Genomic DNA, 15,839 nt, shown 5'->3' on the forward strand with positions numbered 1-15,839 from the left:
TCTGAATTTAGGTCTCAGCGCCGTGTCACTGCTAGGAGCAGTTTTCCAACGCTGTAGGTCTGATCACCCCTACACCACATCCCACCAACAAAACAAAAAAGTTTTAGGTTTTTAAAAGTAGGACTAAATAAAGAAATATATATTTTTTCCTTTTCATTTTCTTTTTTTGGGGGGATGCTTTTGGGGTCACACTTAGCAATGCTCAGTGGTTACCCCTGGCTCTGCACTTAGGAAATACAGTGCTCAGGGAACCATATGGGATACCAGAGATCAAAGCCTGATCAGCCATGTGCAAGGCAAGCACCCTGTCTGCTGTAATACTACAGGCCCAAAAGGACTGTATTTTTACATAACAAGTTATAGTTATTGGGAACATAGTATTTATTAGTTAAAAGACAGGGTTGTAATTCAGCTATAACAATTACCAGATATGAGGGCATTCTGGCTGTGACTTCTGTTACCCCATTGATTGCCGGGGTTGATCTCAGTTGATCTAACTGGCTAGGCGGGTGTTTCCTTCCTCCCCCACTGCTTCATGTGCATCCCTCCCGAAGCTGCATGCTCAGTGGAAGAGGATGGCCTTGCTCAAATGGAGATGATCTTCAGTCGAGGGTATACAAGTAGCTGCACTCCCCTGCTCGAACCTCTAAACAAGCTCTCAGTTACCGTCCATGTATGAGGCCCAGCGCCACAAAAAATAAACTTGAAGTCTGTCTTCTAGAATAAAGCTGTATATCTCTTCCTAATGGTGATAGGTTCATATTGGTGGCTAAAAAAATGCTAATTGTAATAATAATGAATTGAATCTGTTATGACAGGAGAGCTAGTGGCCTTGAAGAAGGTGAGACTAGACAATGAGAAAGAGGGTTTTCCAATCACAGCGATTCGTGAGATCAAAATTCTTCGTCAGCTCATCCATCGAAGTGTTGTTAACATGAAGGAAATTGTCACCGATAAGCAAGATGCTCTGGATTTCAAGAAGGACAAAGGTACTAGAAACATGTATCTATAGGGTGACTGGGTTTTGTACTCTGTTTTCCTTTTATCTTGTGTGTCTCTTTGAATTTTTTAGTAGGCCATGCTAAAGTCCAGTTTCTTTCTTTAATCAATATCAGAAGATATTAGCATGTCTTATGATAAAGTTATTTTTTAAATATCTATTTTTTATCATCATATTTATAGAAAATACAAAGAATTTGGACTTTTCAATAGATCATTGTAAAATCCAACTTTTAAATTTATTTTTGGTTTTTGTGCCACAACCAACAATGCTAAGGGATTACTCTTGGCTCTACACTCAGGAATTAGTCCTTCTGATACATAGGGAACCAAATGGAATACTGGGAATCAAAGAGTCTGACTTGGCTGTATGCAAGGCAGATACCCTACCCAGTGTACTCTCTCCAGCTCCTCCAGCTTCTTCTTTTTTTTTTCCCTTGGGTGTGTGTTGGGGAGCTTGGGGGGCACACCTGATGATGCTCAGGGGTTACTCTTGGTTCTGCACTCAGGAATCACTCCTGGCATTGCTTGGTTGACCATGTGTGGTGCCAGAGATTGAACCCAGGTCCCTTGCATGCAAGGCAAGGGCCCTACCCCTGTACTGTTGCTCCACCTCCTGAAAATACAGAATCTTTAATCCACATCAGAATTAACATATTGGGGCTGGAGAGATAGTACAGCAGCTTGCACACAGCTGACCTCATGGGTTCCCCAAACATTGCCAGGAGTAATTCCTGAGTAAGATCCTCACTTTCTACCAGTGCTTTAGTCTTCATTTTTTTTTTCAATTTTGGTGGGTTTAGGCCATATCTAGCAGTGCTCAGGGGCTACTCCTACACAGTTCTTGGTGACCATGCAGTGCCAGGGATACACCCAGGACTCTAGCATGTAAAGAGTATACTCCAGAGTCCTAGAGATAGTATAGTGGGTAAGATGCTTGCCTTGCATGCAGCTGACTGGGTTTGATCTCCAGTACCCCATTTGGTCCCTGAATCTTGCCAGGAGTGATCTCTATGCACATAGCCAGGACTGAGCACTGAGCAGCTCCTTACGTGGCCCCAAATTAAAGAATATACTCCATTGCTTTGAATCATCTTCTCAGCCCAGTCTTTTGGTTTTGGCCATACCTGATGATACTGACTGTTCACTCCAGGTGGAGTTCTCAGGAGATCATACAATACTGGTGAATCAAATCCATACTTCCAGCAAGCGGGCATTATTCCAGTTATTTGAGATATGTCTCCAGCTCCATTTGTCTTTTTGTTTTGTTTTGTTTTGGCTACATCTGCCAGTATTCAGGCTTGCTAACTCCTAGTCTGCTTTCAGGAGTCAATCCTGGCATTGCTCAGGGCACTATATGTGGTACTTGGGATCAAACTTGGGTTGACTGTGTGCCAGGCAACTTAATTTATCTCTGTCCTCCAGGAAAGCAAACAAAATTTAAATCAGTAGCTTGATTGTTTATGGGCTGGCGCGATAGCACAGCAGTAGGGTGTTTGCCTTGTGTGCAGCCAGCCCGGCTAGCTGGGTTCGATTCCTCTGCCCCTCTCGGAGAACCCGGCAAGCTACCGAGAGTATCTTGCCCGCACGGCAAAGTCTGGTAAGCTACCTGTGACGTATTCAATATGCCAAACATAGTAACAAGAAGTCTCGCGACGGAAACATTACTGGGCCCACTCGAGCAAATCGATGAACAACGGGAGGATAGTGCAGTGCAGTGATTGTTTATACTTATAGTTATTATTTTGGGGACTGCATTTATTTTGCGAAGAAAGTAAAAGCAGGTTTTACTCCTATCTACAACAAATGAACCTAATTCAGCTAAATAATTGTTTTTTTTTGGGGGGGGGGTGGGGGCTATTCCTGGCAGTCTTGGGACTACTTTTGACTTTGTGTTCAGGGATCACTCATGACAGGATCAAGTGACTGTATGGGATGCTAGGGAATCAGACTGTTGTACTACCTGGCCCCTGCGGCTATATCTTAACATAGTTTTGTTTTGATGGTTTAAAATTTAGAGCATTTATTTGTAAAACATTCTTGTTAAGTCACATAGTGGTTTATAATTTCTGTTTCTGGGAGATAAAGTTATTTATTTTTTCCATGCTTAAGTTTGACTTATTTTTGTTTATTGATACACAATGTTTGAAGTAGTATCTGATACCTAACCAAGTCTGAGATGGCAAGCATATGAGATGGTATTTGTGAATATCGTCTAGATTGTTAAGGAAAGTATGATTGAAGTACAGAAAATTGGGACGTTAGTAATAGGTCCAGAGAGATAGCTCAGTGAGCTGAGCCCGTGCTTTGCATTAAGGAGGCCCAGGGCACCACCAGTAGCACAGAACCTCAATGATTAATACTAGGGAAATAGAAAGTCTTGAATTAATGAGAAAGGTTTTAAAGCAATTAAAGGAAGTTCTGTAATAGTATTTAGATAAATTTGTGAATGAAAGATTTCTGTAGAATTAAGAATACTAGATAGTTTTGGAGTATTAATTTTTTTTCTGGACATAATATGATACACTGCTGGCAGAGAGATAGCTCAGAAGGTGGGATTAATGTTTTACATGATGGAGCCTCTGTTCACTCCCTGGCACCTCTCCACATGGTTCCTCAAGTAACAGTGGGAGTAGCCTGTGATCATTGCTGGGTGTGGCCCAAAATAATAAAAGATGAAGAAATTAAGGATGCATAAAAAATGTTAGTTGCTTCTAAAGAGGGACTTTTAAACCTGTGCCACTTGTAATATTTAAATGATTTATTATGATGTTTAAACTTTTCATAAAAAGAGCGTGGCAAGAAGTGCAACAGGCAAGGCACTTGCTTGCACACCACAATTAATTCTGGAACACAGCTTGTTTAAAGCATCTTGCACCTGGCTGGGTTGAGTTTGAGCCCCAGGGCCCCATATAGGCCTTCAAACACTGCCAGGAGTGATCCCTCAATACTGAGTTGAGACTAAGCCCTGAGCACCACCATGTGTGACCCAAACCATCCCTATTAAAAAAAAAAAATTATAGGGGCAAGAGAGATAGTATAGTCAGTATGGTGCTTGCCTTGCACGTTGCCGACCTGGGTTCGATCCCTGGCATCCCATAAGATTCCCTGAGCATTGCCAGGTTTTTGCCAGGCCCAAAAATTTAAAAAACAAAAACAGAATAAATAAAATAATAAAAAGAATAAGTATGTGGGATACCTGCCCATTTTAGGAAATACGAAAACATGGGAGAATAAGAAAGGGAAAGTTGGAATCAGTTCTTCATCCCTGTGTACCACCACCCATAGAAAACTACCATATCATTTTGACATTTCTTTGAAGTTATTATTCATGCTACATTTATTTTGCCATAACTGAGATAAAAGTATATTTAGTACTTTGTAACTTGTCATAAGCAGCTTTCTATATCACTAACATGATTTTTTAATTTTGTTTTTGTTTTGTTTTTGGGTCACACCCTGTGGTTCTCAGGGTTTATTCCTGATTCTGAGCTCAGGAATCATTCCTGGTGGTGTCGGGGAACTATATGGGTATTCAATCCAGGTCAGCTGTACCTGCACGAGTACATAAGGTGAACGCTCTATCTGCTGTTCTTTCACTCTGGCCCCTATCATTATCTTGGGGATTTTTTTTTTTTTTGGTCACATCTGGCAGTGCTCAGGGGTTACTCCTGGCTCTGCACACAGTAGTTACCCTGGTGGTGCTTAGTATTAGGCCTGGGTTGGCTACATGCAAGGAAAATACCCTACTCACTGTAGTATCACTCCAGTCCTGGCCCCTATCATTAATATGTTTTAATGATTGCACAAAGGTATAGGAATCCAACTTTCCTTGTCCCTGTTTAGCAAGTCTGAGGATGCTCAACAGTTTAGGGACTGGAGAGAGAGAGCTCAGTGGGCTGAGCGCATACTTTTGTATTCAGGAGATCTGGATTGGAGATCTCCCTTCTTTACCTTATATCATCTCCTAAACAGTGAGCCAGCAGTATCATCTCCTGAGCCCCTGAGCACTGCCATGACTGCAAAAAAGCCACACAAAAAAATCAACAAAAAAAACATAGTGGCAATGCAATAAACATCTGTAATGCTCATGACTTCTTGGGATTACTCCTTTTGGGGCTGGGGGACCCTAAGCATAGGGTTGGCAGTAGGTTCTGAGCTCTGGGCCACTTAATCACTTAATCATTTAACTTCCCGTTAGTCGTCGATTTGCTCGAGCGGGTGCCAGTAACGTCTCCATTTGTCCCTGTCGCATGCTAGTGTGACCCAATGGCGTCTGTTCGCTCTAGGAACATGAAGAGGGTTTTTTTTTGTTTTTTTTTTTTGTTTTTTTTTTTTTTTTTGCTTTTTGGGTCATACCCAGCGATGCTCATCGGTTACTCCTGGCTCTGCACTCAGGAATTACTCCTGGCTGTGCTTGGAGGACTATATGGGATGCCGGGAATTCAACCCAGCACTGTTGCTCCACAATAATAATTTTTAAAGGAGATATACTCAGTGTTAGGGAAGATATACAGGAGAGAGACAAATTGCCTTCTTCTTAAAAGAAACGTAGGGGACTGGAGACAAATCTCTGAATTGCATTAATACATAATTATGTGTTGCCTCTAGCATTTTACATATGTTTTGTTAACTGAAGTACCGTTTTCTACAAAAGTAATCATAGGCTTTTATTATTGTTTTTGCTGTTGTTTGTGTTTGGGGGCCACATCCAGTTGTGCTCAGGGCTTACTCCTGGTTCTGTGCTCAGAGGCTTACTCCTAATGGGGCCACACCTGGCCATCCCCAGGAGTTACTCCTGGCTCTACACTCAGGAATTATTCCTTGAAGTGCTTGGGGACAATGTGGAATGCTGGGGATTGAACCTGGGTCAGCAAATACTCTTTCCTCAGCCCATAAGACTTTTTTTATGGCAGTAAATTGCAGACTGGATTTGGCACAAGATCTGTAGTTTGCTAAATGATTCAGATTGTAAATGACTTGTTGTGTAGTCTAATCGGAGTACTTGTACCCAAAATGTAAGTAGTTCAGAGAGCACTGAACTAGAAATTAAAAGATTAATTCAAATAGTAATTCTGTTGTTTATTTTTTAAAAGGATAAATTACTAAACTGTTTCTGGTTTTAGGTTTTGGGTTTTAAAAGATTTTTTTGTTTTTTGCTCTTTGGGCTAAACCCAGTGTACTCGGACTTACTCCTGGCTCTGTGAGCAGAGATCATGCCTGGTGGGGATTGGGAGACTATATGAGGTGCGAGGGATCAAATCCAGGTCATCCATATGCAGTGCAAGCAGCTGCCCACTCTAGTATCTCTCTGGTCCCAAAGTTTCAGATTGTTAATCTATAAAATTAAATGATTATTTCAGAGAGCTTTATGGAAAATTACATAAAATTTGAAATGTTTTTATTTTAGCATTCTCTTTCTCTTTTCATTTTTCATCTTGTATAGGTGCCTTTTACCTTGTATTTGAATATATGGATCATGACTTAATGGGACTGCTAGAATCTGGTTTGGTACACTTTTCTGAGGACCATATTAAGTCATTCATGAAACAGCTAATGGAAGGATTAGATTACTGTCACAAAAAGAATTTTCTGCATCGTGATATTAAATGCTCTAACATCTTGTTGAACAACAGGTAAAGTACTTACCAAATGAGGTTAAATGTGTTTTCTCTCTCTCCCCTCTTCTTCTCTCTCTCTCTCTCTCTCTCTCTCTCTCTTAATCACCCTCCCTTTAGTTTTGTTAGCTGGGGTCAGAAATAGACCTAATGATGCTGCTTTTAAATTTATCTTATTACTGGTTTTGGGAGCACACCCAGCAATGCTAAGAGGAGGGTGTCGGTATTTTAGGGACTTGCTGCCAGGGATAGAACCTGGGGCTCCTGCTTGCAAAGCAAGTGCTTTAGTCCTTTAAGCTGTCTTCCTGCTTGCTCCCTACTCTTAAATTTTTTGTATGTCTTTCTGACATTTAGCACAGTGGGTAAGACATTTGCCTTGCACACAGCCGACATGACCGACCTGGGTTCAATTCCTCTGTCCCTTGCAGAGAGCTCGGAAGCTACCGAGAGTATCTTGCCCTAACAGCAAAGCCAGTCAAGCTACCCATGACGTATCCAGTATGCCAAAAACAGTAACAACAAGTCTCACAATTTGTTGTGAGACGTTACTGGTGCCCACTTGAGCAAATCGATGAACAACGGGAGGACAGTGCTACAGTGCTTTCTGATATTTGTAATTTAGGAACAACTTGATCACAGGAGAGACTGTGATTAGCATAGTCTCTAGACTCACTGTTAGCAAGGAATTAATAGAGTTAGTAAGGAATTAATATAGTGATGAAAATTTTTCAGATCACATATATTTTAGGGAATCACTCACATCTACAACAGTATTACGAGAACTTGCTGTTAATGAGAAATGTGTTGTGATTTTAGACACAGACATGTTTGGGAATTGACCTTTTGTCTAGCACTTCTCACAGCCTTACTTAAAAAAAAAATTTTTTTTTTGAGGGGTCCACACACGGTAATCTGGTAGTTACTCCTGGCTCTGCACTCAGGAATTACTCCTGGCGGTGCTCTGGGGAACATACGGGATGCTGGGAATCAAACCTGGGTTGGCCTCATGCAAGGCAAATGCCCTACCTGCTGTGCTATTGTTCCATCCCCACAGCCTTAAATATATATATATATATTTTAATAAAAAGCAATTAGAGTATTTTAATAGCACTCTATCCAGTAAGGTTGGCAGCATGCTGTACTAGGTATCAAACTCGGGCTATACCACTTGAGCCATATCCTGGAACACCAGCCAGATTTTTAAGTAGACAGGAATTTGGTGATGAAAAATGTTGATTCTTTTATTTTGTTGTTTTTGTGCCTCACACATGCTCTGCCAACTAGCTATACTCCTGGAACTCAATTGTTTGAATTTTTTTTTGTTTTAACTGCTTTGGGGGCGTCACATTTGTTCATGCTTTGGGGTTATTCTTTGCTTGCTATTTAATGTTCATTCCTGGTGGTGTTCAGGGGACCATAATAGTGCCACCCTTTGAACCTAGGTATATAGCATGCAAAGCAGTACTCAGTCCAGTGTTGAACCATCTCTCTTGCCCTGGTCTATGATTTTTATTTTGTTTTGTCTTACTTTGCTTTTGAGCTATCTATATCCAGTGGTGCTCAGGGCTCTCCTGGCTCTGTCCTGGGCTTACTCCTGCTCTATGCTTGGTTCATGCCTGGAGGTTCTCAGGGAACCATATGTGATACTGAGAATTGAACTGGCAGTCAGCTTCATGCAAGGCAAACATTTTTTTTCCCTTCCCCTTTGGGTCACCCACTCAGTGCTTCTCAGGAGTTACTTCTAGTTCCACTCTCAGGAATCATCTTGGCAGTGCTTAGGGGACCATATGGGATGCTGGCGATCAAATGCAGGTCATCTGTGTGCAAGGCAAGTGCCCTACTCACTGTACTATCACTTTGTTCCCAAGACAAGCATTTTAACCTCTGTATATCTTTCTGGTTCTCCAGTTACTTTTTTTTTTGGGGGGGGGGGTGATGCCTGACATTCTCCGGGCTCAGTCCTGGCTCTGCCCTCAGGTACCACTTCTGGTGGGCTCAAGGGACTTTATGGGTGCTGGGGATTGTAACTATGTTGGCCATGTGGACAGCAAGCGCTCCACCGCTATATTTTAAATATTGTGAGGGGATTGTTTTGGCCACACCCATCAGTGCTCAAGGCTATTCCTGACTGCTCAGGAATGAAATCAGCAGGATGCTAGGCAAGCACTTAAACCTTTCTCTCTGGCTTTTAGTTATTTGGGGAGGGGGCAGTAGATTGTTGTAGGGGAGTATTTCCCAAATACTGATTAGTATGCCTAGAGCATACTAATATCAGAAATAAGTCATATCAGGCAGAATTCTGGGTCTTTTAGGGTTGCACCTGGCAATCCCTGGAGAATCGTGGTGCCAGATATGCAAAGCATGCACCTTAGTCCCTGCACTATTTCTTCAGTCCCTTAAATTTTTAGCCCCTTGCTTTTTTTCTGTTTGCTTATTTTGTTTTTTTGGCAAACCTGGTAGTGCTCAGTGCTGTTACTGACTCTGTGATCACAGGTCATTTTCTGGCAGTGCTGGAAGAACATGTAATATGCTGGATTGAATCAAACAAGACAAGCACCTTAACCTCATATTATCTCTCCAAAGCCCTTCAAATTATTATTATTATTATTATTATTATTATTACTATTATTATTTATTTTGGGGCTACACCCAGCTGTGTTCAGAGCTTACTCCTTGCTCTGCTTAGAGATTTTTCATGCCTGGCAGTGCTCAGTGGAGCATAATGCAGTGCTAGGGATCAGATTAGTGTTGACCTTGCATAAGGCTAATGATATTTCTCTGCTCCTCATTCAGTTCCCCCCTCCTCCTTTTTTGGGTCACACCGGCGATGCTCAGGGGTTACTCCTGGCTCTGCCCTCAGGAATTGCTCCTGAAAGTGCTTGGGGGACCATATGGGATGCCAGGGATCAAACCCAGGTGGGCAATATGCTAGGCAAACACCCTATCCACTCTACTGTCACTTTGTCCCCCACCCCCCACCATCTGCTTTCAATTTGTTTTATTTGGGGGCCACACCTGGCAGTGCTTTAGGGCTTACTCCTGGTTCTCTACCCAGTGATCACTCCTGGTGGTGCTCAGGGATCATACAGGATGCCAGGGATCAAACCAAGTCAACCACTTGCAAGGCAAGCACTCAGAGTACTACCATTGCATTCCTCCCACTTCAATTTTTTATTTTGTTTTTTGTTTTGGGGCCACACCCAGAGATGCTCATCGGTTACTCCTGGCTCTATGCTCAGGAATTACTCCTGAAGGTGGTCAGGGGACACTATTGAATGCCAGGGTAAGCTGCATGCAAGGCAAATGCTCTACCCACTATACTATTGCTCTGGTGTCCCCCCCCTCTTTTTTTTTTTTGCCACATCTAGCGATGCTCAGTGGTTACTCCTAGTTCTGAGGAATTACTTGAAATTGGAGTATTTGGGAAGATACAGTCTTTTGGGGGGGGAGGGATGTTCGGGGGGGCATTTTTGGAATCATTCCTGGTGGGCTCAGAGGACCATATGGGATGCCAGACATCAAGCATGTCAGCTGCATGAAAGGCAGATGCCCTACCTGCTGTATTGCCACTTCAACCGGGAAGCTATAGTTTTGAGGAATGAAAGTAAATTCATCAGAAAAAATGATAATGGGTTACATTTTTAGGCCAAAGAAATTCCATGCACAAAGTCCTGGAAAATTGGAGCTTGTGCTTTATATGTGGGAACTCAGTTTTCGAAAAGATTTGATCCCTAGTACTGATTCCCTGAGCACAATGTGATCCCACAAAAGAAAGTTCTATGGTAATCACTATAGTGAATTGCACCAAGTATAATTAATACCAGAAAAGAAGCACATTTAGTTATATATTAGGAAGGTTACTAAAGGTATCTAAATGGTATCCATATAGGGTATAGATGTATAGGTCAGAGGTAGAGAAACCTGTACAGAACAATTACATACAGAGAATTCCATAAATGTGAAAATAACATTCCTGGAAAATTGTTAACAGGTCAGTATCCATGAAGACAAGAAAGTATAGCACTTAATGGTAAGAGATTAAACCAACTAATTTAAGGATTTTATTTCTTTTGCTTTAAGATCACCATTTCTCTTACAAGTGATCACCATAATTTTTGTCTTTTTTGTTTTGTTTTTGTGCCACACCCGGTAGCACACCACTTTAAGGATTTTCTTTTACTGTGAGAAAGATCACCATTTCTCCTACTATGACCACCATAATTTTTGTCTTTTTGTTTTGTGCCACACCTGCATGCCTCTGGTGCTCAGGGGTCACTCCTAATGGTGCTCTGGAGATCAAACCAGAGTTGGCTCACACATGGGAAGTACCTTAATCCTTATATTTTCTCTTCCACCCTTGTTGGTAAGAACTAGTAAAAGGTACTGCTACTGGTTTTATGTGTATGCGCGTTTTCTCCCCACTTTATTTTTTGGGGGCCACATTTGATGATATTTGGGGGCTACTGTAAGCTTAGTGCTCAGAGGTTGCTCCTCGTGGTTATGTAGTGCAAAGGATCAAATTTGGAACTCTAGCACAGCACTCAGCTGATTGAGCTTTCTTTCTGCTTCTAAGTTTATTTATTCTTTAGGGTTTTATTTGGTTAGAGGGTGGTAAGGGCAGAGGGCTAAGCCCAGTTGTGCTCAGGGCATACTTCTGACTTTGCACTGACTTTGCAGTGATCACTCCTGGCAGGGCTTAGGGAACCGTAAATGGTGCTGGGGATCAAACTCAGGTTGTCTGCATGTTAAGCAAGTACCTTACCCACTCAGCTCTCTCTCTGGTCCTTTGCTTGTTTTTATATTTGTACTTGACTACTTTAGGCAATACTTCATAATGTTAAAATCTTATTTCCTTCTATTGCTACCTCTCACCCACAATTCCCATTAATCCTTGGCTTGATGAATCTACATTAGTAGTGATAGTGCTTCAAGAATGTAATGATGATGGGGGCCAGAGCAATAGTCAGTGGACAGGGCGTTTGCCTTGCATATAACTGACCCAAGTTCTATACCTCGCATCCTATATAGTCTCCTGAGTACTGCCAGGAATAAGCCCTGAACTTAGAACCAGGAGTAACATCTTGAGCATTGCCTGGTGTGGCCCCAAAACAAAAAATAAACTTAATAATGATGTCTGTCAGCATCAACCATTATGGACTTTGGGTGAGGGGCCTCCTAAACAGTGCTCAGTGGCCTGGGTGATACTTCCAGCACATGGGTGGGTCCTGAGGTTGTGTTGGTACTTGTCCTGTGGTGCTAGGTACCACTGTGCCCATCAACTGAAAGTGCTCCAGGATCACCAGCTCTATATCCAGTGGTATTTAAAGGGCCATTTGCAGGGGATCAACCCCTGTGTAATTTCTCTAGCCCTTTAACTTTATTTTTAAGGTCAAAGAATGTTTCTTGCGGTAGAGTCCATGTCTCATATTCAGGGTTTTTATTTTTATAAATATATATAAAAGTATTTTATATTTTATATGGATAAGAATTGCGTGTGTGTGCGCGCGCACACTTGCGCACATATAAACACTATTCCTTTTTATTCTTCCATAAGGAATCAGGTCAGGGAATAATTTCAGTCCTGTTTGATATGGCCTCAGGTCCCCTCCCTGTCCATGATTTTCCTTTTTTGTGTGTCTATGTTGGGGGCTCACATCTGGTGGTGCTTGAGGCCTACTCCCTGGCTCTGCAACTCACAGATCACTCCTGGTGAGGCATGGGAAACTATATGCAATGCTAGGCATTGAATCTGGATTGGCTGCATGCAAGGCAAATGCCTACCTGCTGTACTACTCTGGCCCCTTGATTTTCCATGTTTAATAAGCTTGATACAGCTCTGGTCTAAGCTTTAGCAGGATTCAGGGGTCTCATGGTCTAGTCTGATACATCTATTCCTGCCCATTTAACTCTGTCTACTCAGAGAACTTTAGTGAGAAGGCCTGGTGAAGAATCCTCAGGTTGAAAACAAAACTTCCCATCAAGAATGGTGGGAAGTGATGGGCTCAGAGCCAGGAGTAAACCCTCAGAAGTGCCAAAACAATACATACATAAAAGGAATACAGAAGGAACTACAGGTTAGGTCAGATGGAGACTAAAATACCTTTGGGATACGTCAGATATCCAATGTAATGATTGGTATCTGTATATTTTGGGGGAATTTTGGGCCATACCCAGTAGTACTTAGGACCAGATACAGTGTCTTTTAATCAAAGGTACTATCTCCTCAGGCCCATGTTATCTATCTATATTTTTTCTTTTTAAAGATTTTTTACTGGGCTTTGGCTGGAGTGATAGCACAGCGGGTAGGGCATTTACCTTGCACGCGTCTGACCCGGGTTTGATTCCCATCATCCCATATGGTCCACTGAACACCACCAGGACTAATTCCTGAGCATAAAGCCAGGTGTAACCCCTGTGCATCACCGGTTGTAACCCAAAAAGCAAAAACAAAAAACAAAAATTTTTTTTGAAGATTCTTTTTACGGGACTGAAGCAATAGCACTGCGGGTAGGGCATTTGCCTTGCATGCGGCCAACCCACGTTCAATTCCTAGCATCCTACATGGTCCCCTGAGCACCGCCAGGGGTAATTCCAGAGTGCAGAGCCAGGAGTAACCCCTGTGCATTGCCCGGTGTGACTCAAAAAAGCATAGTTTATGTAGTGTCGGAAATTGAACCCAGAGTTTTACCCATTCATGGCAGGCACTCTACTTCTGAGCCACATCTCAAGCCATACTTTTATTTTTTGGCAGTGCTGATAATTGAATACAGGCCTTTCACGTGTAAAGGCGAATGTGACCCCCATTAAACATGCTTCATTTGGGGGAATCGAGTGGTGTTGGATCTCCCACCAATCTTTTGGTGGGCCATGCAGTACTAAGCATTGAGCTCAGATTCTCCATATGCAAGTTATATGTTACAGTCCTTTGAGTTATCTCCTTTGATCCTGTTATGATATCTAATAAGTACAGGAAACAATTTAAAGGACCCAAATTCTAGAAGTGAGATCAAAGCTCTAGGTAATATTGGCCATAATTATAGGTATTTATTCTCTTTGAACAAGAGGGAAACAGGAACGGTTATATATGCTAGAAAGTTTATAGGGAAAAGGATGTTAAGGAGCTACCATCTGATGGTTTCTCTCTTCAGTGAAAAAAGATCAAGGTCATAAATTGAGAGTTGTAGTAGATAAACTAAGAAATATGCTAGGAGTAATTCCTGAGTGCAGAGCCAGGAGTAACCCCTGAGCATGACCCAGAAAGCAAAAAAAGAAAAAAGAAATATGCTAGGTGCTGGTGTTTTTAAGTCTAGCCTAATTTTCCATAACTATATATACGTAGTTGTTTTGGGTCCTTCTCCTGTGATTCTTGGAGAATCTCAGGCTGCTCCACAGACTAATCACAGCAGTACTCAAACAAAGAAAGCCTGAAGATTTGGTGCTTAAGCCTAAAACTGTGCTGAGTTATGTCGCTTTAACCCAGAATGTTGGAAGTCACCAGGTCTACACCCAGCAATTCCCCATGGGGCCATGTGGTGTCAGGAATCCAGTTCAGGCCTAGTTTTGTATATTGCCCTTTGGGCCATCTCAGTTTTCTATTACCATTTTTAGTTTTGATCTTTTGTGTACCCTGAGTCATGGATCACCTCAGATTTCTCTAGTAAAGATAGAAAGAAATTTGAGAAGCACCCCCCCTTTTTTTTTAATCCCACTAGGAATCAAGTCAGCTATTCCTTTTCTTTTTGACTTTTCTCTGCATTTGTTCACTGACTGAACTTTATAATGATGTTTGGTGCAAGAGGACAATGTGTCCAAAGTCTTTAGGCATAATAAGAATTGGTATAAAATCTAAAACAGTAGCCTTGTTTTGATACTCTGTCAAATTCCTCATACATTTGACGATCACTCCTCGTAGGATTGCCTCTCTTTTCCTTCTGTCACTGTACTGCCTTGCTTGTGATACCTAAAGTTCCTTAAAAAAAAATTACCTGATTTTTCATTCCCTAAGAGTAACAAACTAAAAATGAGCAAGTGACCCATTTCTTTCTTTCCTCAGTAAATACTTAATCCAGAAGATTCTAGCTGAAGTTGTTTACCAAGAAATAAAAGAAGTATTAGTAGATGGCAAATCCAGGGGCGACCCTTGTTTGATCCCCATCACCCCGTATGGTATCCTGAACCCTACCAGGAGTGATAGCTGAGTGCAGAGCCAGGAGTAAACCCTAAACATTGCTGGGCATGGTCCAAAAAGCCAAAACAAAGCAATCTCCAAGCTCTCCAATATATCAAATCTAAAAGCACAGCTGTCATGCAGGAAAACCAACCCCTTAAGACTTTATAAACTGAAATACTCTGAGAAAGTGACCATTAAAAGTTGAAGTGAGAAAGCAGTTTTTAAAATTGATTTTTATAATTATTTTTACTCATAAATTAGCACTTTCTAGGTTTTATTTGGAGGTTGTTGCTGTTACTTAAGAAAATAACTTTTTGTTTTACAGTGGTCAGATCAAGCTAGCAGATTTTGGACTTGCTCGACTCTATAATTCTGAAGAGAGGTGAGGTATTCAAAAAATTATTTCTATTCTTGAATATCTTTATATTCTGCAAGTTATAGTAGTTATCAGTTCCCTAATTTTCTGAATCTCTATCTAGATTTTAGATAGTAAATTCTGTTTCCTTTTGGTTTTGTTTTTGGGCCACACCCAGCGGGCTCAAAGCTTGCTTCTGGCACACCCATGGATCGCTTCTGGTGGGTCTTGGGACCATATAGGATGCTGGGGAAGATCCCAAGTGGGTGGCGTGCAAGGCTTGAACCCTTGCCACTGTAATAATTCTTCAGCTCTCTCTTTAAATTTTCAAAATAACTAAAAAATTTGGGGGCCATACCTGACTCTGCTTGGGGACTACTCTTGCCACATGCATTCAATCATGGTGATTGGATGCATGTGGTGCCAGGGTTTGAACCCAGGGGTCTGGCATGCAAAGCATATGCTCCAGCCCTATGAACTCTCTAGTCACTCTGCAGCCAGTTTACTTTTTTTTTTCCCCCCAAAATCTCCTCTCTCACTAACTCCTTCCCCCAACTTTTCTTTGTTTTGTGATGAAGGGTTTGCATACACTTATGACTATAATGCTTGCACATTTTCAGCTGTGATGCTTTCCAGGAGTTGCACATCAGGTTGGGGTGTTCATTGAGATTAGCACTTCTTTTGTTGCACTACTATA

At 41.7% G+C, this 15,839-nt stretch overlaps 1 protein-coding gene across 4 annotated transcripts in view; it reads left to right on the plus strand.

The window, feature by feature from the left end:
• Positions 1-15,839, plus strand: part of CDK12 (cyclin dependent kinase 12) — a 92,277-nt gene that overhangs the window by 32,619 nt on the left and 43,819 nt on the right. For all 4 annotated transcript variants that reach the window (XM_056126821.1, XM_056126818.1, XM_056126820.1 and 1 more), the window contains exons 5-7: positions 819-989; positions 6,446-6,635; positions 15,113-15,169. In XM_056126821.1, coding sequence (XP_055982796.1) covers positions 819-989; positions 6,446-6,635; positions 15,113-15,169 — 418 coding nt within the window. The remainder of the gene's footprint in view (positions 1-818; positions 990-6,445; positions 6,636-15,112; positions 15,170-15,839) is intronic.

Source organism: Sorex fumeus, unplaced genomic scaffold (genome assembly GCF_029834395.1).
Source record: "Sorex fumeus unplaced genomic scaffold, SorFum_2.1 ptg000063l, whole genome shotgun sequence".
In the NCBI taxonomy this organism is placed as follows: Eukaryota; Metazoa; Chordata; class Mammalia; order Eulipotyphla; family Soricidae; genus Sorex; species Sorex fumeus.